This window comes from Megascapheus bottae, chromosome 22 (assembly GCF_031878675.1).
Source record: "Megascapheus bottae isolate mThoBot1 chromosome 22, mThoBot2.hap1, whole genome shotgun sequence".
Taxonomy (NCBI): domain Eukaryota; kingdom Metazoa; phylum Chordata; class Mammalia; order Rodentia; family Geomyidae; genus Megascapheus; species Megascapheus bottae.
Window position 1 is genome coordinate 22512069 of NC_143530.1, and position 25658 is coordinate 22537726.

Below are 25658 nucleotides of genomic sequence, written 5' to 3' on the forward strand. Positions count from 1 at the left end.
CTATATATACATAGTAGGTACGAGTCCTCTGCTGCTGTCCCCACAGGGATGGGTTTTGCACAAGCGTGAAGACGCAGGGTGTTAGCTTTGTAAAGATCTGTATCATATGTGACTCAGAGCTGGGTGACTCAGGTCAGTGGCTTTGCTTGCAGAAACTCCATAGGGTAGCTCTCTTTGCTGTTCCAGCATTGTGTTTTATGACTTGTCCACATGGTTATAGGAGGTCTGATTATAAACCCCAGATGAAATTGGCATCGTGGTCAGGGTTGTTAACAATGAGGTCAGGCTTGCCCTGTTCATTCACCACACCAAGCACAGGAGCTGATGTGTGTTGAGTAGCCGTCTCCTTCCTGGCACTGCTCCTGCTGACAAGCCACCAGCTCTAAAGTTTCACAGTGATGGGGACTTCTCTTTGAGTGTCTGGGATAGAAACAGATACTGGAGATCTTCCCTCTCCTAGGACTTCTGAACTTGGCTTCTCTGCTTTCCCCTAGACAAACTTCCCTTTGCTAAGTTTGACTATAAACTGTAGTTGGGAAACATTTAGGGTGGGGATATTGCATCTTTTATGAGATCCTCCCATGCACTGTTTGAATTCTCTGGTTCCCACCAGCCATCATAAACAGCTCCTTTTTTTGTTCTTTCTGAACCAAGGTTCAGAAAACTGGGCAAGTCATTTTTTCCTGTGTCGAGAAAGGGAACTGTTACACTGAAAAACCAGACGTGAATAGAATAGAATGTCTAAAAAGCTTTCACTCTTTGGGGAAAATGATTTTTTTCAAGTGTGTATATATAGGTTTTCAATACGGTGAGGTGGGGCCACTTTTGCAGCCGTTCTTGTTTTACTAATGTAAAACAGAGGTACCCTGAAGGTGTTGGTTAAGTATAACTCTAGTCAGGGCTCCACAGCTAAAATGGCCCCAGAAAAATCTTGGTAGACTCTGCAATTCACAATTTTACTGTTTCATTGTTTTAAAAACTAACCCTTTCAACTTTCTCTTTTTCCCTCCCTCCCTCCCTTTCTTCCTTCCTTCCTATTTTTAGTGCTAATCCTAGGGCTTGAAATCAGGACCTGGGTGCTCTCCCTGAACTCTTTGACTGAAGCCTGGTGCTCTACCACTTGATCCCAATCTTTTGGTGATTAGTTGGAGATAAGAGTCTCACAGACTTTCCTGCGAGGCTGGCTTTGAACTGTGACCCTCAGACCACAGCCTCCAGAGCAGATAGGATGACAGGCATGAATCACTGGTGCCCAGAAATAAGTAATAAGAAAAGAGTAGGCATACCAACTGACTTAGAAAATGTAGCCAGGGCTTAACCCATTTACTAAAGACTAACTAGGAATGAGCAATAAACAGGAAAGGGAGGTTAACAGTACAAAAGGAGCTCTTATATTTTCTTCTGGAAACTAAGTTGGTTGAGAATAAGCAGTGATATTGAGAGTACTGGAAAATGGGGCTCCTACATCTCCTGCTTTGCTCAGATAACCTAGTAAGCTCTTTGTTGTTGTTTATGATAGTGGTGGTAGTGTTATGTGTATGTATGTATTAAGCCCTTGGGCTTGAATTTTGGGTCTGGGTACTATTCCTGAGCTTTTTGTTCTCAAGGCTAGTGCTCTACCACTTCAGTCCAGCTTTGTTGACAACTTTTTGGTTAAATGGAGATAATAATGTCATAGACTTTCCTACTCTGGCTGCCTTTGAACCTGGATTCTCCTATCCCAGCCTCTTGAGTATTTAGGATTACAGACATGAGCCATCAGTGCGCCAGCTGTTTGCTTTTCCTCTGAAGGCAGTGAGAAAGGACACCCAGATAATGCAAGGATATGAAGCTCAGAAAAATTAAGGGTCATCTAAGTATCTGTGGTAGGGAACTGATTGCATCTGTTATTCATTCAATGGAAAGTGGAATAGCTATTTAATAATACTAATGTGAGTAAATAGTGGCTCACACCTGAAATCCCAACCACTCAGAAGGCTGAGATCTTAGGATTGCAGTTCAAAGCCAGACAGGGCAGGAAAGTCTGTGAGACTCTTATCTCCAATTATATCACAGAAAAAGCCGAAGGTGGTACTGTGGCTAAAGTGGATAAGAGTGCTAGCCTTAAGCAAAAGGAACTCAGGAGACAGCTTATAGGCCCAGAGGTCGAGCCTCAGGACCAGCAAGAAGGGGAAGGGAAGAGAAGGAGGAGGGGGAGGGGAAGGGGAAAGGGAAGAGGGAGGAGAAAAAAGAAATGTTCATTATTACATACCTTTGAGGAGAATGAATTTCCTTTGAAATATGAGTCTATAGTTAAAATGTATTCCATTCTCTCTAGAACTCATCTTAGGTTTGTGAAAATATCTGTACTTTATATTTCATCCATTTATTAATGATGCCTTGGGTTAGTATTTAAGGTTGGAAATGAGAAAAAAGTATTCTTAGAAACACAATGTAATAGTTTCTTGCTTTTTCATGTTCTATTAGCTTTTTTCTCTTTCATAATTATGAGTAAAATTTTGTTATATTGGATAAATTTGAGTTATTCTATTAGTAAAGCACAACTAATTTAAAGAACTTGACTTTAAAAAATTATATATATACACTCTAATAGAAATTGAAAGGAATAATAATAGTAATTATTATTATTATCCCTGTGTATTTATTGGTAAGATGTGTAGGAGGAGACAATGTCAGCAAGAGAGTAACTTGTAGTTTTTTTGGGGTTTTTTTGTTTGTTTGTTTTTGCCAGTTCTGGGCCTTGAACTCAGGGCCTGAGCACTTGGGTTTTTCCAAGGCTAGATTTCTACCACTTGAACCTCAGCACCACTTCAAGCATTTTCTTTCTTTCTTTTTTTTTTTTTTTTGCCAGTCCTGGGCTTTGACTCAGGGCCTGAGCACTGTCCTTAGACTTTCTCAAGGCTAGCACTCTACCACTTGAGCCTCAGCACCACTTCCAGCTTTTTTCTATGTATGTGGTACTGAGGAATCGAACCCAGGTATTCGTGCATGCTAGGCAAGCACTCTACCACTAGGCCAAACTCCTGGCCCCATTTCAAGCATTTTCTATGTATCTGGTACAGAGGAATTGAACCCAGGTCTTCGTACATGCTAAGCAAGCACTCTACGAATAGGCTAAACTCCCAGCCCCAACTTGTAGTTTTTTTGTTTTGTTTTGTGGGTCGTGGAATTTGAACTCTGGGCCTGGGCGCTTTCCCTGAGCTCTTCAGCTCAACATTACCAACCCATCCCTGAAAACTTAAGGCTACTGCCCTACCTCTTGAGCCTCAGCCCCTCTCCCAATTTTGTTTTTGTTTTTGTTTTATAGTAGTTAATTGAAGATAAGAATCTAATGTTCTTTAGTGCCTGGGCTGGTGATTCTCAGATCTCAGCCTCCTGAACAGCTAGGAATACAGGCATGAGCCATCATGCCCGCTTCCAACTTGTAGTTTCACCACATGATTCAGTTAATTCATATATATTACACTAGCACACTCAATTTCCCAGTCGCTTATTTGACAAAGGCCTGTTATATTCTTTTGGTGCTCCTTCCAATGTCAGAAACAATTGTACTACAACCAAAGTGTAAACTAACACAACCAAACCAAAATCAGTTATTTTAACAATATAATTATCACTAATGAGGAAAGGGACCCTTAATTTCAAATATTTCAATCTGAGAACCTTGGTGTCAACATAATAGTAATTCAGGAACTAAAAATGCCTGCCACGTTGCTATGCACACTACAAATATGCAACTACCCCTGTTTTCATGGAGCTCACAGTAAAGTAGTTCAGAATAAATGGAGAAGTAACTAATGCAGTGTTTTAAGTTCCAGGGGTTTTTAGAACATTCTGTGGAAACCTGAGGTGGAGAAGCTAATTGCCAATGTCATATAGCATGAGTTCCTGATGGTGGGAAAATACCAGGCTAAACATTCAGTGACTGATACAGGCAGACTCACATCCTGCTTGCATTTATTTAGAGTGAGCCCTTGAACAAATGACTCAGTCTTTCAAAGCCCCAGTCACCTGCCAGCTCTAACTTATACCTGCCTTAGTTGGCATTGTGACCATTCAGTAACATAAAATAATCAAGTATGTAAATTGTTTTGCAAACAGGACAGTGGGTAAAGATGGATTCTTTCGCTTCTCTTTCATAACATAAATTCAAATTTAATAGGTTTTTTTCATGCCCTGCTTAGTATTTGTAATAATTTGGACATGGGCCAAATTAAAATTTATTTTTATATGCTGGGGGAATTTTTGGTTTGGTTTATTTTATGCAGGGTTTTTTGTTTTTTTGATTTTTTTTGTCAGTTGTGGGGCTTTGTCCGTTGTGTCACCTGGGCGTTGTCTTTGAGCTCTTCAGCTCAAGGCTAGAAGTCTAACACTTGAGCCACAGCACCATTTGTGGCTTTCTGGTGATTAACTGGAGATAAGAGTCTCATAAAATTTAATGCCCAGGCTAGCATTCAACTGCAATCTTTAGATCTCAGCCTCCTGAGTAGCTAGGATTACAGGCATGAGCCACCAGTACCCAACTATTTTATGCAGTTTTAATGTACATATCCGAGTATGTTTGATTATCTTTTCTACATCAAGTAATAGTCTTTACTTTTAAAAATCCCTTTGTACCGAGGGAAAAACACGGCTTCAAAAGTATTACATTTCACTTTCTGTTGTAGGAATAGTGTCGTGATTGGTTAGTGATCTCTGATGTAGGAATAGAGCCTTGATTAACTAAAGACCTCTGGTTCTGTGAAGTAATGATTACATCTCTCATCACAGGGCTTCTCTGCAGTTGATTCCTTTCCACACCTCAAGTTCTTTGCCTTAGTCTGTTTTGTATTGCTCTAAGAGAATTGCTGAAAAACTGTCAAAAGAATCTAAATTTGGTGTCTCACAGGGGTTGGGAAGGCCATATCTGCAGTGGCCCTTCTTGCTGCTTTGTAACACTGCAGAAGGCATGATATGGTAAGCCCAAGCACACTTGGCCATACTTGCTTTTGTGACAGACACAGCTAGAATGAGAGCTCTGCTTAGGTGCCTGGTTAGAGGTCCTGCCTGTCAACCCTGTTGAAGGGGGGGGGGGCTAAATTTGAAACACATGAACTTTTGTTCCCTTTGTTTCAGGTTACAAAATACAAACAAATCATGAGTTACAATCTGAGGTAGCTTCACTGTCCCTTACTTACAACACTTCATCCTGGAGACTAGACTCTTTGCCTGGCGTGGAAGATTTTTCTATTTATCCGCTTGTTCCAAGAGAGCCATGTATTTTTTGGTATTTTTATTTTTAAGCAGGTGGTTGGATGGCACTTGAGACTGGCCACAAATAATTCTAATAAACTGAGTAAAGGCTGAGTTGAATTCTTTTTTTTTTTTTTCTGTGAGATAAGACTCAGCTGTAGATAGCAGATCTTCCATTTGTTTGGTATGGGACTTGAAAATATCTTGGATTTAGGAAGATGCTTGGAGAAAAATGGGAGCAAAAATACTGATGTGGCTGGGTAGAGTTTGGCCTAGTGGTAGTGTGCTTGCCTAACATACCCGAAGTCCTGGGTTCATTGAAAAAGCCGGAAATGGTGCAACGGTTCAAGTGGTAGAGCTCTAGCCTTGAGAAAGCTCAAGGACAGTGCTCAGAGTCTGAGTTCAAGTCCCAGAACTGGCAAAAAATAGAAAGAAAGAAAGAAAGAAAGAAAGAAAGAAAGAAAGAAAGAAAGAAAGAAAGAAAGGAAGGAAGGAAGGAAGGAAGGAAGGAAGGAAGGAAGGAAGGAAGAAAGACAGACTGATATCTGTGGAAGTTATTGGTCAGATATTTGCTCAGTGAGCACAGACTGTATTTTATTTTATTATCATATAAGAGCACTTTGTCAAGTGTACATGTAGTGGATAATATTGGCAATGCCTTATTCTTGGAGTACATGCATGTATGAACATATCTTTAGGCAATCTTCATAACAAACCTGTGGCAGGACTTTTATGACTATATCCATTTTCTAAGCCACATAGTTCATCCACATATTTTGAATGTTTCCTGGGCACCTGACTATGTGCTAGGATGATAGAAGGAATAGAAATAAGATGATGTAAATTTGGAATATTCCATGTTACATAGTAGGCATCCATTTACATCCTTGTAGGCATTTAGCTTGATTCCATTGTAAAAGATGCTGCTATAACATTCTTGGACAGAGTCCTGTGAGAGTCTGTCTCTAGGGTAGGTGCATACAGTGTTAAAATGTCAGCATTATCCATTGTAGGTTTACCATAAGGATAGTCAAGTCTGCTCATTCTCTTGCCAGCACTTTAGACAAATAATATTTCTAAATTTTAAAAAATATATACAATTTCTTGGAGGGACTACGGGAGAAAAAAAACTGGGCAACAGTGAGGGAAGGGATCAAAAAGAAATGTACTCATTACCTGACTTGTGTAACTGTAACCCCTTTATGGTAGCAATTTTAAAAATCTTATTAAATACCATTTCTTCAAACCAACAATATCTGATCTTGTCAAATTATGATATTTGGTGGCCTAGTGGTTAAAGATATTTCATTTTTACATGTTGACACTCTATGAAAGGTCAAATTCTGCAATCATACTATATGACAGTCTCTTTTTTTCCCCCTCATGGTTAATCCCATTTTGGTACTGTATCTGACTTTGTCACCTGGTATATTGTATATCCATTTACTTGTTTATTTTAAGTAGGGAAGGGAAGGGTGAAAACAAGATGATTGGGAGGGGGATGGGGGAGGGAAAGGGGGACAAAAACATGAGAAAGGGTATCAAGGTTCAAGAAGTAATGGACCCACTATCTGATGAATATAACTGTAACCCCTCTGAACATTACCCTGACAATACAATTTTAAAAAATCAGATCCCACTTTGCGTAAAAGAAAATATATAACAGAAAAGCTTATTGTATGTTAATTTTGAATGTGAAAGAATTTTCATTGTGTACAAATACCACATCTTGTTGATCCACTCATCACCTGAGGGACATCTAGGTTGGTTCCATATCTTTGCTATGGTAAATAGTGCTGCAATGAACATTGTTGTGCTGACGGATTTAGTATGTCTTTGTTTCTGGATGATTGGGTAAATGCCAAGTAGTGGAATTGCTGGGTTATAGGGGAGCTCTATGTTTAATCTTTTGAGGAACTGCCATACTGCTTTCCATAGTGGTTGAACGAGTTTGCACTCCCACCAACAGTGTAGTAGTGATCCCTCCTGGCCACATTCCCTCCAGCATCTGTTATTAGTTTTCTTGATCCTTTCCATTCTAAGTGGAGTGAGGTGGAATCTTAGAGTTGTTTTGATTTGCATTTCTTTTATGACCAGAGATGTGGAGCATTTCTTCATGTGTCTATAGGCCATTTTTGTTTCTTCTTCAGAGAAGACTCTCTTTAAGTCTTTGGCCCATCTTTTAATGGGATGGTTGTTACTTTGGAGATTAGTTTTGGAATGATTCAATTTTTTGAGTTGATATATTTTAGATATGAGGCCTTTGTCTGTTGTATGGTTGGTGAAGATCTTCTCCCACTCTGTAGGCTTCCTAATTAGTTTACTAGCTATATCCTTTGCCATACAAAAGCTCTGCAGTTTAATGCAGTCCCACTTATCCAGCCTTTCTCTGATTTGTTGTGATTCTTGGTCCTTATTAAGAAAGTTTCTAACTGTGCCAAGGAGGCCTAGTGTACCTCCTATTCCTTCTTGTAAAGTTTTCAGAGTGTCGGCTTTTACCTCGAGGTCTTTGATCTATTTGGAGTTAATTCTAGTGCAGGGTGACAAAGAAGGATCCAACTTTAATTTTCTGCAGGTGCTTAACCAGTTCTGCCAGCACCACTTGTTGAAGAGGCTGTCTTTCTTCCATTCTATTTTTTTGGCTCCCTTGTCAAAGATTAGGTGGCCATAGGTCTGTGGTTTAATATCTGGGTCTTCAGTTCTAGTCCATTGGTCTTCAGGCCTGTTCTTGTGCCAGTACCAAGCTGTTTTGATAATTATAGCTCTGTAATAGAGTCTAAAGTTTGGTATTGAAATTCCTCCTGCGTGTTCTTTCTGCTAAGAAGTGTTTTTGCTATACGGGGTCTTTTATTATTCCATATGAAATTTTGGATTGCCTCTTCTATTTCTTTAAAGAATGGCATTGGGATATTGATGGGTATTGCGTTGAATTTGTAGATAGCCCTTGGCAAGATTGTCATTTTCACGATGTTGATTCTTCCAATCCAGGAGCATGGGAGGTTTTTCCATTTCCTCAGTTCTGCTTTAATTTCCTTTTTCAGGGTTTTAAAGTTTTCATCAAAAAGGTCCTTTACATTCTTAGTTAAGGTAATTCCTAGGTACTCAGGAAGAATGACATTGCCCCATTTGTTAGGAAATGGAAAGACTTAGGAAAGATCACATTAAGTGAAGTAAGCCAGACTCAAAGGAACTTAGGCTCAATGGTTTCCCTCATTTGCCATAATCAATAGAAACCTTGGGCTCTCCTAGCAGAGATTTGCAATAGAGCAAAACCTTGATACAAAAGGCCATATAGTAGGATGCTAAATGAAAGGATCTGTAGGATATAGAAACATAAGCCATATAATGAATGATTGTTGTTCTTAAGGTACTATGTTATCTCTCATCTTTTTTGCTGTCCCTTGGTTATCTCATATTGTTACAGTATCTCACTTTGTTACCTGATATATCAGATATATTTGTATTTGGTTATTTGAAATTGGATAGGGAAGGGGGGAAAACAAGATGAGAGGTGGGGGTGGGGGGGAGGGAAATGGGGACCAAGACATGTGAAAGGGTATCAATGTATGGGAATTAATGCACCATCTATCTGGCAAATATCATGTAACCCTTCTATTAATTACAATAAAAATATATGAAAAAAAAGAATTTTCAAATGTCATAAGGATAAAATGATTAAACTGACTCATTGTTTGAGCAGGTATCAAGCATTTTGCAGTAAGCCCTGGGATTATAGAGATGAAGAGATTATGGTCTCTGACATCAGGGTGCTATTGTTTCATTGCAGAAACTGGCACTCAAGCCAGTAGTTTCTGCAGACACTATGTAATGCATGTCCTAAGGACTGACTATAGGAACATGAATGAAGGAGAGTATAATTTTAATTCTCTGGATGACTGGGGATGAATGTAGAAAAGTTTTTAATTTCTAAGGGTAGTAAATGCTGCCTTATGTGGTTTGAAAGTTTGTTACACTTTTACACATTACTTTGCTCTATCATAGCATAACACATGAACAGAAGAGCTGCTGAATAACAAGGGAGGTTTATGTAAGAGAATTTGGCCTTGCTCTGTTGTGTGGACATGGGTGTTTCTGAAACTCTACTAATGACTGCTTGGTACTAAGGGGACTGGGGATATACAAATGTGTATGACGTGCTTCTTGTTCTTTGGAAGTTCTGTATCCAGATGGGAAATTCAGACAATTTATATTCAGTGACATTTTTAAATAATAAGTCCTGAAGAAAAACCTAAACTAAGTTTGAATGATGCTTCCATATGACTCATTGGTAATGGAAAAGAAGCTTCGATGTCCAGGAAAATGTCAGAGGGAAACAGTAGAGAATCATAAGTTTTCTGAGATACCTATCTATAATAAAATTTCAAGTGAGGTGTAGTAGTACATACCTGAAGTCCCAGTTGCCAGGGAAGCTAAGACGGGAGGGTCTCTGGAACTCATGAATTTTTAAACTAGTCTGAGCAAATACAATATGAAATTGCATATAGTAGATTATTGATATCGGTTAGTACATGCAACCAGGGAGACTTGACAGCAAGGAAAGACTGCAAATACATTCAGGGTGCAGAGTTTAGTACTTACTCTAGATGCTTGATTCATTTTTCCTGTAACAGAGGCCACTCACCATCAAAGACAAGCAGCCTTTCAACATAGCTAAAATTTTCATTCTGTTGTTGGCTTGAGAGGATTGCCATAACTTTTACCCTGCTTTTGTGGCACCACTCTTTTATGGAGGGATATTATAAAACCAAGGCAGGGAAACACTCAGCAGATCAAAGATTTAAACCCAATTGGCGTTAACATGGGCCTGATGGAGCATCTCTATAGCACTGGAGCTGCAGAGTGCATGCAGGAGAATGTAAAAGTGTTGCTCTGAAAGTTTATTTTGATTCGTTGCATTATTTTTATACTCTGATTAGTCAAGACCATATGTAAGGGCCAGGAGTGTGGCGTAGTGGTAGAGTGTCTGCCTAGCGTGCATAATGCCTTGGGTTCAATTCCGTGGTACCACATACACAGAACAAGCCAGAAGCAGTACTGTGGTAGAGTGCCAGCCTTGAGAAAGCTCAAGAATAGTACTCAGGCTGTGAGGTCAGGCCCCAGGACTGGCAAAAATTAAATTAAATTAAAAGGGTTACATATAATAAATCTTTGAATAAGATGAATGTATTACATATTAAGCTCTCCATACTTAGCTGTAGATGAAGTAATGTACTTCTAATATTTTGAAAGGTCTGACAGAATGTTTTTAATATAGCTGCATCAAGGCAAAACATCTTTTTTTCTTACGTTTCAGTTTTTTGTTTGTCTTGTTTTCTAGGTCAAGAAGTGGTTTTCAAGTGCCTTGGGGAAGGAATTCTTGAGAAGGCTTTTCAGGGGTATAATGCTTGTATTTTTGCCTATGGACAAACAGGTAAAAATGCTGCTTTTATTACAGTCAGTAACATTAAATGGTACTTCTATTTTTATTTTATTTTTTTGTACTGGAGGTTGAACTCAGGACCTTATGTATACTAAGTGTGAGCTACACCACTGAATTATATACCTCTAGGCCTGACTACATATTTCTTAAAGTCTCAAAGTAGAAAAAAAAAGTTTTGAGAAGCTACAGAAAAATGTGTCAGATTAAAAGTAATCTACTTTTTGGAGGTGTAATAGTTGTGCTTATCGAATAATTTCAATGTTAATGAGCAAAGCTAGGGTCAATCTATTAAGTGTCATTTTCTCACGTTAAAGTTTTAACCTTCATTTGAGCTAGACAGGTATTCACAAGTTTCTCAGCATAAATGTTATAATGAAAACAACAGAAAGATGTTTAGAACTATCCCCTCCTAAGGACTTTCACTGGGGTACAAAAGTGGTAATGGTTGGAGCAGTTGGCTGGAACAGGCAGAATATCAAGCTAGCAGTTACTTAAGCATTAGCACTCTGACCTTGACTTTCTCCAAATCAAAGCTATGTTGCTTCATAATCACATGCTATCCAAGTGAACACAAGGAGGGTATAAGCAATAAGCATGGCATAGTATATACATACAATTTATATTCAGTAATGTATCATTCTGGCCACTTGATATAGTTATTTTATGATTCTTAACATTCAGTGCTTGTGACTTTAGCAGTAGCATTTGTACACATCTATCTATGAGGAAGGGGCTTTCTGGGTCTCAGTCTGATAGGTGTGAGTTTGATGTAAACAGCAATAATTGTGATGTCTGTAGACCTCAGCTTGAGGAACAGGTTTCTTACTTTTTTTCCCCCCATATGACTTTGACTGATAGATGAAGATAGTTTGTATGGTTGACACATTGCAGGCTGATTTTTCTGCCCTTTCTTCCTTCTTTTTGTTCCCCTCCAGGTTCAGGAAAATCTTTCTCCATGATGGGCCATGCTGAGCAGCTGGGCCTTATTCCAAGGCTCTGCTGTGCTTTATTTAAAAGGATCTCTATAGAACAAAATGAGTCACAAACCTTTAAAGTTGAAGTGTCCTATATGGAAATTTACAATGAGAAGGTTCGGGATCTTTTAGACCCTAAAGGGTAAGTTAGTAGTTGAAAATTAAGCTGGGAAATAGATCCTAAAATGTCTTAAGACATAGTCTATGTTGTCGGTTCATTTTCTGAGTAAAGTAAGCAGAAGGTGTACTGACCTCAGCTTCACTCACACAGAATCATTTAGTAAACCCAGGGTGAAACTCAAGCATCTATATTATTTTCAAAACTAGGGAATGGAAACTAGATGCATTTGATTCTAGAAAAGCATGCCATTTACGTTTTTACTTTGTATTGATTTTAAAATACATATTTGTGGAAAAATTAGAAAATATAGTTTAAAGAGATGTCAGTTCCATCTTGTATCTTGGGATGATGAATGAAGAAATGCAATAATATCTCATATTTTAGTATTAAATAATATTCCAGTACCAACATGGGGCCAAAAAATGAGTTTAACCTACAGACATGATTGAACCTGATGTTTTTCCCTCCTCTACTTTTATAGGCTCAGATTGTCCTGGGGCTAGCTTAAGGAAATTACAGGAACAGATTAAAAGGGTACATTCCAAAAGGTGTATAAGAGGCTATCAGGAAGCAATAAGTACACACAGTACTCCCTCCTGTCTTTTGACAGGATTACTGCAGAAGGCTAGACGCTCATGATCCTATGTCTTTACTTAGACATAGGATAAGCACTCACCAGTACTTCTTTGCTGGAATTAGTCATTTTCCTTGTACTCGGTCATAGTTTCCTTGGGACTCTAGGGCACACACACACACACACACACACACACACACACACACACACAAATAAAAATAAAAATGAACTTTAACTCCATGACTCAAAAATAACCACTGTTAATTTGGTGCCTGTGCTTCACATCTCTGTTTTACGTGGATGTGTCTATATCTTAAAATCACTCAGTAAATGTAGTTCGGTATCCTGAGTTTATCATGTGACATAATGAACACCTTCTCGTGCTATTGGAAATCTGTTTTAAGTTCCTTAAGCCTCTTAAGTAACCTGTAGCATTTCTAAATACCTACAAGTCCGTGTGATTTTCAATAAAATCAGGGCACAGCATCAAAATGATTGGGTTAAGGAAGTGACCCAGTCTTAGGACTATATATATTTGTTTTAAATAGTTATTAGCTATTTAAATGCCTAGAAAACAAATGTAACACTCAAAAGGTATAAAAAATAAAATTAGTAACTGTGTATTCACAGTTGACATAATTCATGGAACCTTTCCAGAGTTTTAAAGCTTCCTATATGTTCCTCTTAGATTTTACCCCATTCGCTACCCTTTCCTAAGATAAATGCTATTAGGAATTTCATGAACAGCATCATAGTACATATATACACATATACATACATGTGTGTGTGTATATAGAGATATATATATGATTTGCTTTTTTTCCTTCCAATAATTTATTCTTCCACCCCCCAGTGTAGCTTTAGCTGGCCTCAAACTTGTGATCCACCTGCCTCAGCTTCTAAGTGTGTAATATAGGCATGTACTGCTACACTCAACTATTTTTTACCCCAGTGGTAGGTATTGAACAGTGCTGAGCTAGTGCACTATGACTGAGCTACAGTTCCGTCCATTCATTTTTATAGTACTAATGCATTAATTTTTAATTACATTGTATGATTATACTCTATTTATCCCTTTCCCAGGATGTGGTTTCCACTTTTCACCATCACAGTACTGTTCTGAGCATTCTTGGTCAATCTCCTGGCACACAGTCAGAGTTTTTAGAAAAGACATCTAGGAGTGGAAGTACAAGTCACTGGGGCCCCAAACTTTATAAAACAGTGTAAAGTGTTTATAATAGTTTCTTTACCCACCAGCAGTGGGCAAGAATTCCAGATGTTAAAATCCATTCACTTTTTCTCGCTGGTAGATGGTATTATAGAAACCTCAGCAGTGCAAGCACAGTAAGCCAAGAGCTCTGGATCATCTGCTTCATACTTACTGTCTTGAAAATGGGCACTTTGTCTCTGTCTCCAGTCCAGCGGAACTGCTTATTGTTACATTAAACTCTTCATCCACCAACACAGTAAAACCTACTTGGTTGCATGTTGTCAGAATAAATGAGATAAGCAAAAGTGCTTAGGATATAATCCAAGAACTTGAGAAGTATTCTATGGTTATAGTTCTTTTTTCTCTCCACTTGAGAGATGCTAAGCATTGACTCTTAATTTGAAAGATGATTAAAATCCAATGCTATGTAAAGTATGACATACACAATATAGCATGTTTATGTATGTTACCTGTATTCTCAGTTGTCTGATTAACAGTTCAAATGGGTTCCCAACTGGAGTTGCCATTTAAAAATTCAAAGGAGTTCTAAACTCATTACCAATAGGACCAGTTCTAAATACAGATATCAGCTGCTACAACTGTTGAATGTAATCTCCTTTTCTATATAAAATTGTCCAGATAGAAGCAACATAAACTAGCACAACAATGTTCATTGCAGCACTATTCACCATAGCAAAGATATGGAACCAACCTAGATGTCCCTCAGTTGATGAGTGGATCAACAAGTTGTGGTATTTGTACACAATGGAATTCTATGCTGCTGTCAGGAAGAATGACATTGCCCCATTTGTTAGGAAATGGAAAGACTTAGAAAAAATCATAGTAAGTGAAGTAAGCCAGACTCAAAGGAACTTAGGCTCAATGGTTTCCCTCATTCATCATAATCAGTAGAAACCTTGGGCTCTACTAGCAGAGATCTGCAATAGAACAAAATCTTGATACATAAGGCCATATAGTATGAAGCTAATTGAAAGGACCTCCAGGATATCGAAACAAAAGCCATACAATGAATGATTATTGTCCTTAATGTACTATGTTGTCTCTCATCTCCTTTGCTGTCCCTTGGTTATCTCATATTGTTATAGTATCTCACTTTGTTATCTGATATATTGAATTTATTTGTATTTGGTTATTTGAAATTTGATAGGGAAAGGAGGAAAACCAAGACGGGTGGGAGGTGTGGGGGGGGAGGGAAATGGATACCAAGACATGTGAAAGGGTATCAATGTACGTGAATTAATGCACCTTCTATCTGGCAAATATCATGTAACCCTTTTACTAATTACAATTAAAAATGCAAAAAAAAAGAAGCAACATAAATCAATAGAGCTTGATGTAAAGTTAAAATTACTTGTTCAGTATTTGCTAAAAAAAAAAAAAAGGCATTATTTTTCCTAAGAATGCACTTACTTTAAAATAGCCTTAAGGTTAAATGTAATCTGACATATTCTTGCTTTCTTTGCCTTTGTTCCTTTTCTTCTTTGGCCTTTTTCTTTTCCTTTTATGCTTCTTTTTAAAATTTTCTTTGCCTTTCTTCTTTTCTTTCTCTTACCTTCCCTCCCCCTTCTCCTTCCCCTCTCTTTTCTTTTTCCTCCTTTTCTCCCCTCTCCTTTTTTTTTTCTTCTTCCTTCATCTATTAAAACAAGTTAGCCCCATCTAACTATGCTCTGGCCATTTAGTTCGGGACTAGAGAGAGAATTTTCAAAAATAGTACATTACTTTAAATAGAAATAAGAACATAAAAAATATCCCGCATATGGAATGCTATTTTGCTAATCCAAATAAAGTAACCTTTAAAACACTTTTTCTTCCCCCCCCACTTTTTGGGTCAGTTATGGGGCTTGAATTCAGGACCAGGGGGCCCTGTCCCTGAACTATTTTTTTTTCAAGGCTAGCACTCTACCACTTTGAGCCACAGCTCCACTTCTGGTTTTTCTGGTGGACTTTCTTATGACGTTTGTTGTTGTTGTTTTTTTAACGTAGGCTGCATTTGAATCACAGTCCTCAGATCTCAGCCTCCTGACTAACTAGGATTATAGCTACCAGTATATGGCAAAACCCTTTTCCTTAATAATCAAAAAAAGTTATAATTTTAGTTTCTGAGCTTAAAAAAAGTTTCCAACTTTTGTCTGATTCATTCTTTTTTAAAAATTTCTCTCTGTAGGAGTAGGCAGTCTCTTAAAGTTCGAGAACATAAAGTTTTGGGACCTTATGTAGATGGTTTATCTCAACTGGCTGTCACTAGTTTTGAGGTAAGTATCATCTTTATAAAATGACTTGCATGTTTATGAAGCCTGGGATTTGATTCCCAGTACCACAAAAGCAAATCAAAACCACCTGGCAGTAAGTCAGAATGTATAAGTGGTATGAAACATATTTACATGTGGATACTTCATGGTAGTTCATTGGTACTCCATGGCCTCAAATTATGGTACTTTAGCAGGAAATGACATTTAATCAAACTCTTCAGGCTAGTTCACCATGAAGGTTTTACAGTGGGGACAAAGGCCCAGAATTTTGGGGTTGCTCAGAACCTTTACTGCTACTCCTTCATTGAAACTTTTCTTCCTAAGTGATGTATTTGGAGATAGATTCTACAATATTTGGTGGTTAATTCAACCCCTTCTGTTGACAAGGTCTTTAGCCTCCTTTCTTTGTTGACTGACCTGTTTTTCTTTCCCTGCCCTGGATTTTTTTTTTTTTAATGGGTTATGGGGCTTGAATTCGGCCTGGGTGCTGTCCCTGACTCTTCAGCTCAAGGCTGCTACCCTACCCTTGAACCAAGCCCCACTTCCTGTTTTCTAGAGGTTAATTGAAGATAAGAGTCTCAGATTCTTTTGTGCCCGGCTGGCTTTGAACCTTGATCCTCACATATCAGCCTCCTGAGTAACTAGGATTATAGGCGTGAGCCACCTCACCCGGCCCCTGCCTTGGATTTTTATGGCAGGACTCAATGTTCTGTTCTTACTTCCATAGTCATCAATTTGGAAGTCTCATAATAAACAAACTACTATTTCTGTTGCTAAAGAATGTAAATGAATGAACAAGTGAGTGAATATATGAATGGAAAAATATCCCAGTACTTACTTGTGCTATCTAAAGAATGTAACTGGCTGGCCCATAATCACCTCAGACTTGGTATGACTAAAATTAACCTAAGCTGACTTAAATAAAAATATGCATACATGTTTCTCAAATTAGAAACAGGGCCCAGTCATCACTTTAAAAACACTAAGATTCAGGGCCGGGAGTTTGGCCTAGTGGTAGAGTGCTTGCCTAGCATACACAAAGACCTGGGTTCGATTCCTCGGCACCACATACATAGAAAAAAGCTGGAAGTGGTGCTGTGGCTCAAGGGTAGAGCCTTGAGAAAAGTCCAAGGACAATGCTCAGGCCCTAAAGTCAAGCAAAAAAACTGGCAAAAAAAAAAAAAAAAAAAAAAAAAAAACACTGAGATTCTAAATGGGAAATTTGCTGATTTAAAGGTGTTAAGTCAGCACCTTCACTCATGTGTCTTGCTCCCAGCACAATGTCCGTGGCACTCTGTCATTTACTTGTAAGAGCCAAGGAGCTCTTCCTTTTCATTCAAGTCTTGCCTCTGATTAGATACAGGGGGAAAAAAAAACAAACTTATTTGACTGCCATGAAATTAAGCCCGTTTCTACGTGAAACCTGGAAAATTACTTCATTCCTAAGGTTCTGGGCTGGTTAGCTTTGATTGTTAACTTGACTGGAGTAAGTAGCACCTATGAGATTGTAAAGGACACCAATGATTATCTCTCTGAGCCCATACCTAAAGAGTATGAACTGAAAAGGGGAAGACTCTCCTTGAACACAGGCAGTACCCAGCCATGCACTGAGATCCCAGATGGCATAAAGAGGAAAAAAGGAGAATGCCCACTAAAAGAACTTATCCTAGTGCCATTGATGTGACCAGCTTGGCTCTATTATATGCCCCCTTCCATGATGGACTGAAACCATGAGCCAAAGAAAACTTTCCATTAAGTCATTTTGCTCGAGTTTCCCCACAGCATTCAAAAACAGACCAGTGCAGATTCACTCAGCCAACATTTCATCAGTGCCCAAGGCTTCCAATGTATAGGAACAACTGTACAAAAAGAATGTAGGGGAATCCCCTGCTTCGGGAAGCTACTTTTCTTGGAGAAGCAAAGCAGATGAGCAGGTGGGAGAAGGCTATTCTAGGCCGATAGACATTAGGAGAGTTAGAATTAAATGAGATAACTACTGTTCTTGTATATCTGGAGTATTTGATGAATACTAGCTCTCCTGGAAACTTATCAAGAAGAGTCTTTAACAGGGAAAAAGGACAGCTGTTGAATTGAAAGAATTGTGGGTGACCTTCATACACCTGAAAGCTGTGAACCCTGCTCTATGAGGGGAAGACAGGAAAGTTTTCATGGAAGGCTGTGAGCAAGGCCTGAGAGGCACCATACTGAATGCACACACCTGTGAGCAAAATTGTGTTCTTGTGTTTTTGTTAATGGTGTTTTCTTGATGCTTTGCCTCTAGGATATTGAGTCATTGATGTCTGAGGGAAACAAGTCTCGAACGGTGGCTGCCACAAACATGAATGAAGAAAGCAGCCGCTCCCATGCTGTGTTCAACATCATAATCACCCAGACACTTTATGACCTGCAGTCTGGGGTGAGGGAACGGTCAGAACCTGTTGGGGTGGGAAGAGCTCAGAGGGTCTACATGCGGGATGTGTTTCAACCGTGGATTCAGAGGCCAGAAATCTTACTTTGTGCCTACTTATTAGATGAGCTACCCTGCTCAAATCATTTATTCAGTCTTTTTCCTTCCACAAATCTTCTTCCTTAAAAGTTGTATATTGGAGCTGCGTGCTGATGGCTCATGCCTATATTGCTAAGTTCCTCAGGAGGCCTGAGATCTGAGGATACAGGTTCAAAGCCAGCCTGGGCAAGAACATCTATAAGACTCCAGTTAACCAACAAAAAGCTGAAGTGAAGCTGTGGTAGAGCAGCATCCTTGAGCAAAAGAGCTGAAGTGCAGACCCTAGGCCCCAGTATTAGCACTGGTGAGCGCATACACACACACACACACACACACACACACACACACACACACTAAATGTTGTAGGTAAACACCCCAACTAGCATGACAGCACCCCTATCCACTTTTCATATGTATCCTTTCATGCTTAAAATTGCCCAGAAAACATCTAAATCTGTGTCATGATTGTGGAAGGTTATTATGATGAAAACCACATTAGGCGCTAGTATTTCTTCAGAGGCACACAAAACCTCCAGCTTTCTCACTTATGTTCTGGAATGCTGAGTGTTTCTACCTAGAGAACAAATTACTTACATTTTCACCACAGTTTAAATTTGATAGTGAAAATTAATTGCTAATTCAAAGAACCCTCTGGACCATTTAAACTGGCCACTTACTGGAGTGAGTCATCCTCTGTTGTCAGTCTCAGCCCCCATCTCTATGTAGAAACCTGTGTGTTTTTTGCATGGATATTGATCATTTCTCTCTTATTCCCTGCACCTAGAACTCAGGAGAGAAAGTCAGTAAGGTGAGCCTAGTAGACCTGGCTGGGAGTGAAAGAGTTTCCAAGACAGGAGCTGCAGGGGAGCGACTGAAAGAAGGCAGCAACATCAACAAGTAAGGACCTGGGGAATATCGGGCTGAGTGGTATTTTTTTTTTTAATCTTGGCTTCCTTCCCGTGTAGTGGGATTGTTGCAGAGGGTTCTGATGACAATGTAGTTTTTTTTTTGCCAGTCCTGGGCTTGAGCTCAGGGCCTGAGCACTGTCCTTGGACTTTCTCAAGGCTAGAGCTCTACCTCTTGAGCCTCAGCACCACTTCTGGCTTTTTATCTATGTATGTGGTACCGAGGAATCGAACCCGGGTCTTCATGCATGCTAGGCAAGCATTTTAACCACTAGGCCAAACTCCTGGCCCGACAATGTAGTTTTTAAAACATGTGTGTCACTTTAGGAAAACTGGGTTGAAGCAGAACAACAGCCTATTTCTATTCAGGCACTGCCATGGAGAGCCATGCAGTGTACTCCTGCCCCCAAATGGTACAAACACCTATGTGTATCCTATGCAGACGGTCCCCCAACTCCAGGTGGTTCAGTTTGTGGGGGGGTTGACTTTGTGGTAGTTCAATAGCAACCAACATTCAGTAGAAACTGTGCTTCAGATTTTGAATTGGGACATTTATTCTACGCTATCAGTTTGTAATCCGATCCTAATGGAACTGGGCAGAGGACAGCAGACAGACCAAAGCTCCCAGTCAGCAACTTAGTCTACAGTAGTCTACAGTATGCTGTCTTAGAGAACTGGATGGTTGATGTTTTACATTCATCTTTGACTCTCATTGTTTCCATCCTTGAATAAGTAGCAGGAACTAATTCTTGCATAAATTCAGGAGCATTTAACTGGGCACTGCTGGCTCAGGACTGCAATACAAGCTATTCAGGAGTCAGAAACCTAGAGTATTACAATTCAAGGCCAGGCTGGGCAGAATAACCCCCGAGACTCTATCTCCAGTTAACAAGAATAACAGCCAGGCTGGAGGCATGGCTCAAGGAATAGAGTGCTACCCTGAGTAAAAAAGCTGAAGGAGAGCTTGAGGCCCTGAGTTCAAGTCCTAGTACCGGCATCAATCAATCCATTAATCAGTAAAAATAAAAAATAAAAGTGTGTCTGTATAGTGCAGCACTAGGTAAAATATAAATCACTGTCTTATAAATCAAATCACATCTTAACTATTAAATTAGGGATCTTATCCTTTTGTCAGGCTAATACTATATAACTATCAGTACTCCAGGAAAAACTAACAGTTATTGAATCTTGCTGTTTGCCTTGACTCTATGTAGTATACCTTATCCCATAGTAAAGTCTGCAAGAGAAGTGTGGAGCAGAAATTCAGTCTCTCCACACAGCAGAAGCTGCAAAGGCAGGAAGGAAATGACTAGATCTTCAGTCTGGGCATGGCAGACATATCTCTGATACATATGGTATACCTAACATTCAGATGGTTCCTGATCTGCAAGAGGAAATCTCTTAGCATTCCAACTTGAGAGGAAACAGAGTTTATGTGGAAAAAAAGCACACCCCAGACAGACAGCCTGGCTTTTAACCCTGCTCTAGCACTTACTGGATATGTGTGTTATGGGCAAAAAACTCTATGCCTCGTTTTTCTCATCTATAAAATGGAGATAATAATAGTATCTGCTTCCTAGAATTGTTAGACTGAATTCCTTTAAAACAATGCTTGGCATATAGTATACCCCAAGTAAATACACTAATTGTTATAATAATTTCTCTAATGATTATAATCACTATCATTATTCCAAGTTCAGCAGAAAATAATTTACCCTATATGTGTTATCTTTTTTCTGTTGTGCCATAACAACTTGGGGTCTTATTTAGGAGAGAATGTGACAAGAGGAAATATATTCAAGAACATGTTTATGCAGCTTGCATTTTAAAATGTTGGCGTGGTATAATTTTAGTGTATGAAAGTTCAAACATTAGAAGTGAAATGTTGCTGCCTTTATCAGACGGATATGCCCTTACACACTGGGAAAGGCTGCTACTTTAGGGAGCTAATCTCCAGTCATCCTGTCTCCTGCTCTAATAACAAAGGATTATGCTATATTTCATGATGAGACATTGCAAGATTCAAGGCCAGCATAGTAACTCCGTTCCATAAGACCTCAGGAAACAGGGTGGAAGTGCAGAAATGAGGGTGTAAGGGAGTCTATACCAAAACAAAGACTATCACCTTTGCAGGAGGTTCGGTTACTAGAGCTCAGCAATGCAAAAGCCCTTGCATGCTCAGTGGACTAGTGACAAAGATAAAGAACATGGTACGGCTAGCCTTAATATAGAATGACAGTGGGTTTTGTTGAGCATTCTTAGTGTCAGCACTGTTCTGAATGACCTACAGGTACTCATCTGATCTTCCTGTCAGTACTGTGACATAAGATCTCTTCTCTTCATTTGGCAGATAAGGAAGGAAACTAAGGCAGAGAGCCTTAGTGTGTCAGGCTACCATACTACAAGTGTGGATCTTGTATTTGGATGCAGATAGGCTCAAGGGCAAAAAAAAAAAAAAAAGCCCAGGCTTAACAACTAAACTACATTAAGCCACAGATTTATGATTTATTTCTTTTGCCTGGAAGAGTCTGATACTTTTGTCTCAGCCTAAAGACTGATGGTGCTTCTTTTTTAAAAAAAATTTTTTTTGTAATTTATTTTTTGATTATATGGTACTGGGGAATTGAATCCAGAGCCTCATGCATGCCAGGCAAGCACTCTATCAAGACACTTTCCCAGCCTTACAATGCTTCCTTTAATTTTTATGCCAAATTATGTCATGTCGATAAAAGGACCACTTCAAGGCTATGCTATAATGTGATTTTGATCCCTCAACAATTAAGCTCTTCTATATAATGACTTGTAGGGCTGAATGGACTTTTCTTCAACATACCCCTTCTTACTCACTAGTATACGAGGTCTGTACTGTGCGCACCAAATGAACTTTCCCAGACATACAAGGATTTCAGATATAGATGTGGGATTGTACTTTTTTGATCCAGTTTAATGTGTTTTGGCCTCTGAATAGGCAAGAACACAGGGATGAGTATGGTGGGACCTGTCTTCTGGCTGTGGGGGAAGGAAGGCTTTTAGGATAATTGAACTAATGCAATTGCCACAGAAACGTGCCCAGAGTGCAACAGAAGCAGAGGGAAGGGGTTCACAGCAGTGCTAGGGGGTTAAGGGGGGCTTTCCCCAGGAGACGCTATAGTTTCTTGGCTAGACAAACCCAGCTACATGACATTTCTGTGCCTCAGTGTATACATTTATAAAGCAAACAGCTGATAAGTTGGATTATTATGAAGGCAAAATTAGTTGGTTTCTCTAAAGTATTTAGAGTAGGTCTAGCACATAAGAAATGGTGTGCTAATGAAATGAAATAATATATCCAAATGACTGAGCAACGGTTCCACAGATGGCTTTCTAAACCTTATAATCAGGGCTGAGAGTTTGGCCTAGTGGTAAGTGCTTGCCTAGCATGCATGAAGACCCAGGTTTGATTCCTTGATACTACATACATAGAAAAAGCTGGAACTGGGGAAGTGGCGCTATGGTTCAAGGGGTAAGGCAGTAGCTGTGAGCTGAAGAGCTCAGGGACAATGCCCAGGCCCAGAGTTCAAACCCTACGTCCAACAAAACAAAAAAAAAAAAAAAAGGAAAAAGCTGGAAGTGGTGCTGTGACTCAAGTGGTAGAGGTCTAGCCTTGAGAAAGCCCAATGACAGTGCTCAGGCCCTGAGTTCAAGCCCCAGGACTGGCAAAAAACAAAACAAAACACAACCTTAAAATCAGTGCCCAGTTGAATGCTAATATTAAAGAAATTGACATGTTTCTTAAGCTCTCTCAGCCTCCTGGCTGGGCTTCTTTGAATAGAGCATTAATAATCCCTTTAAGCAGACCTGTCAGTGACATAACATAGCCTTCGGTGTCTGCTTAATGGGCTATGGATTTAGGGGCTCATCTCTCCCAAAGCTCTTAAGAGCTCTAAAGCACACGGTACTCCTTTCGTTTGAAGAGTGAATGTGCTGCATGTTTGCATTGCCAAAGAATGCACTGAGGCATGAGGTGTAGATCTATAGACTATCACACAATCTATCTGAAAGAGCTAGTTGCTATCCACTGATCTACTTACTGAAGGTAGAGTGAGGCTGAAAAAGCCCTTTCCCAGCTGCTAGAGTCTGCTTGCTTTGGATTCTCTGTACTCATGAACACTCTAATGTATTCCTTCTCAAAGAGGCCCGTCACTAAATGTAAATAGTCGTTATCTAATAAGTGTGATTCCCATCTCATATGCATCTCAGTTTCTGTGGTTAATAATAAAGTATGTATTAGCATTTCCAAAAAATGGGTTTGTGAACACTTATTACAGGAATATTCATATATATTACTTCCAGGACAGTGTCAGGTAATTCATTACAACAGCCTATAAGCTTCTTTTTTTCCTAATATTTATGAGATGCTGTTGTCACAGTGAGTTGTGTCAGAAACAGACACATTCATGTCTTCCCACATTGTCAGAATTTGTTGAATAGCAATAAATTCACAAACTGTCATTTTGTGAACATTCATTCTCCGAGTACTTCTGATTTCACTTGGTAGTTGTGAGACAAAGGCCAGACAGAATCTTAATTACTAATATTAACTCTCAGATAATACATTGTACTTCACAAAGGTATATAAGCTACAGAATTGGGAAGAAAGGATTCAAGTCACTGTTAACATTCGAAGGGATGTAAGCTCTACTTGATACAAATGTAAAAAGAATCACTTCAAATGGTTAGATATTAACATAACCCAATCACAGACTTGTTTGGTCTGGTATGTAATTTGGTTTTGTCCCATATGCCTTTGTATTCCTAACTTAATTGGATACGTTTATAGATGACTTTTTTTTAGAACTCTACTGAGGTTTGAATTCAAGTACTGTTAAGTAGGCCCTTTTCCATTGTGTTATGCCTTTAGCACTTTTTGCTCTGGTTAATTCTGAGATAGGGTTTTCCCTTTGCCCTAGTCTAATCTGAACCTTGATCCTCCTATTTCTATTTCATACCTTAGTAGAATGAATATATAATTAAGGGCAAGTACACACGACCAGGCCCAGCTGTTGGCTGAAGGGAGATCTTAGGAACCTTTTTTCTTGGGCTGGACTTGAACCTCAATACTATTAATCTCCAACTCCCACATAGATAAGTGATCATATTTAATGTGGGTAAACAGCTTGCCTTATGCTTTGTGCTGGACAGATGATGGTGATTTGGTTGTACAAACAAAATATAGAGTTATTTTGCGCCAGCATTTGCAATCAAAATGACACAAACTACTATTTTACAAAAGAGTCACTCAAGGTCAGGGTCAGCTTGAAACTATCCTCTTGTACAATATAGAGTGGTCTAGAACAGGCCCGGCTTCATCTCTACAGTTGTCTTCCTTTGCTCTCTTTGAATATTTGTCTTGGCTCATGTTCATTTCCTCTCAAAGACCTTGTTTTATTACCTGAATAACCAAATATGAATTTGTATTGAGGAAGAATGAAAATAGTCACTTTCTATCCAGTATTCAATGATAGGTAGAGGTGATTGCTGATTATAATTAGTACATTGTATAATCCAAGCATGTGGGAAGGGGGTTAAAAGTAACAATAAAACAGCAATAACAAAAACCCTCCATAGATGTCTTTTATATTTAACACAAAAGGCCTAGAAAGGACAGCAATAAACCTTGAGATAGAGTACTCACATCTTTTGGGGTGTTATGAGAAGGTTACCCTCATGTTTCCTAAAAAATCCTATGAAACATTCAAAGGGAGTGGTTTTGGGAGAAAAAAAATCCCTGGATAAGTAATTGTGAGGAAACTCTTTAATAAAAATTTTCTGTTGGAAAATCACAGTATTGAAAACTCTGAGGAGTCCTGCAAGAATGAAGATTATGCAGCTTTCAGGTGGACATTTCCAAACCTACTTGATAACAGAAATCCAAATGCAGCATAAGTTAAGATTCCCAAGTACCGTGTTCAGTAGGATTCATATTTTTGGATTTGTTTTCTCTCTTCAGACATGATGGTCAGTGGGTGTTAGTTACTTGGTGGTAGAACCCCTACTTAAGGTCTGGTTTTTTCCTCAGAACCACCAAAGAAAACAAACCATGGTTTATTGTTTATGTAAATGTCATCTACTTGGCCTGGGAGTTTGGCCTAGTGGTAGAGTGCTTGCCTAGCATGCATGAAGACCCAGGTTCGATTCCTTGGTACCACATACATAGAAAAGGCGGAAGTGGTGCTGTGGCTCAAGTGGTAGAGCTCTAACCTTGAGAAAGTCCAAGGACAGTGCACTTCCCACTCCCTACCCAGGCAAAAAAAAAAAAAAAAGTCTACAAACCAACTTATTTCCTTTCCAGTCAGCCCATCTTCATTCCCTGCCCTACCCAAGAGCTCTTGATAAAAGATCTAAAGATATCACGTTTCCTAAAATAGTAACACTTTTTTTTTTTTT

General features: G+C 39.1%; 1 protein-coding gene across 1 annotated transcript in view; it reads left to right on the forward strand.

Annotated features, from left to right (window-relative positions):
* Nucleotides 1–25658, forward strand: part of Kif13a (kinesin family member 13A) — a 168118-nt gene that overhangs the window by 81305 nt on the left and 61155 nt on the right. Inside the window, 5 exon segments of the mRNA XM_090356335.1 lie at nucleotides 10571–10663; nucleotides 11608–11788; nucleotides 15737–15824; nucleotides 18103–18237; nucleotides 19112–19224. Coding sequence (XP_090212461.1) covers nucleotides 10571–10663; nucleotides 11608–11788; nucleotides 15737–15824; nucleotides 18103–18237; nucleotides 19112–19224 — 610 coding nt within the window.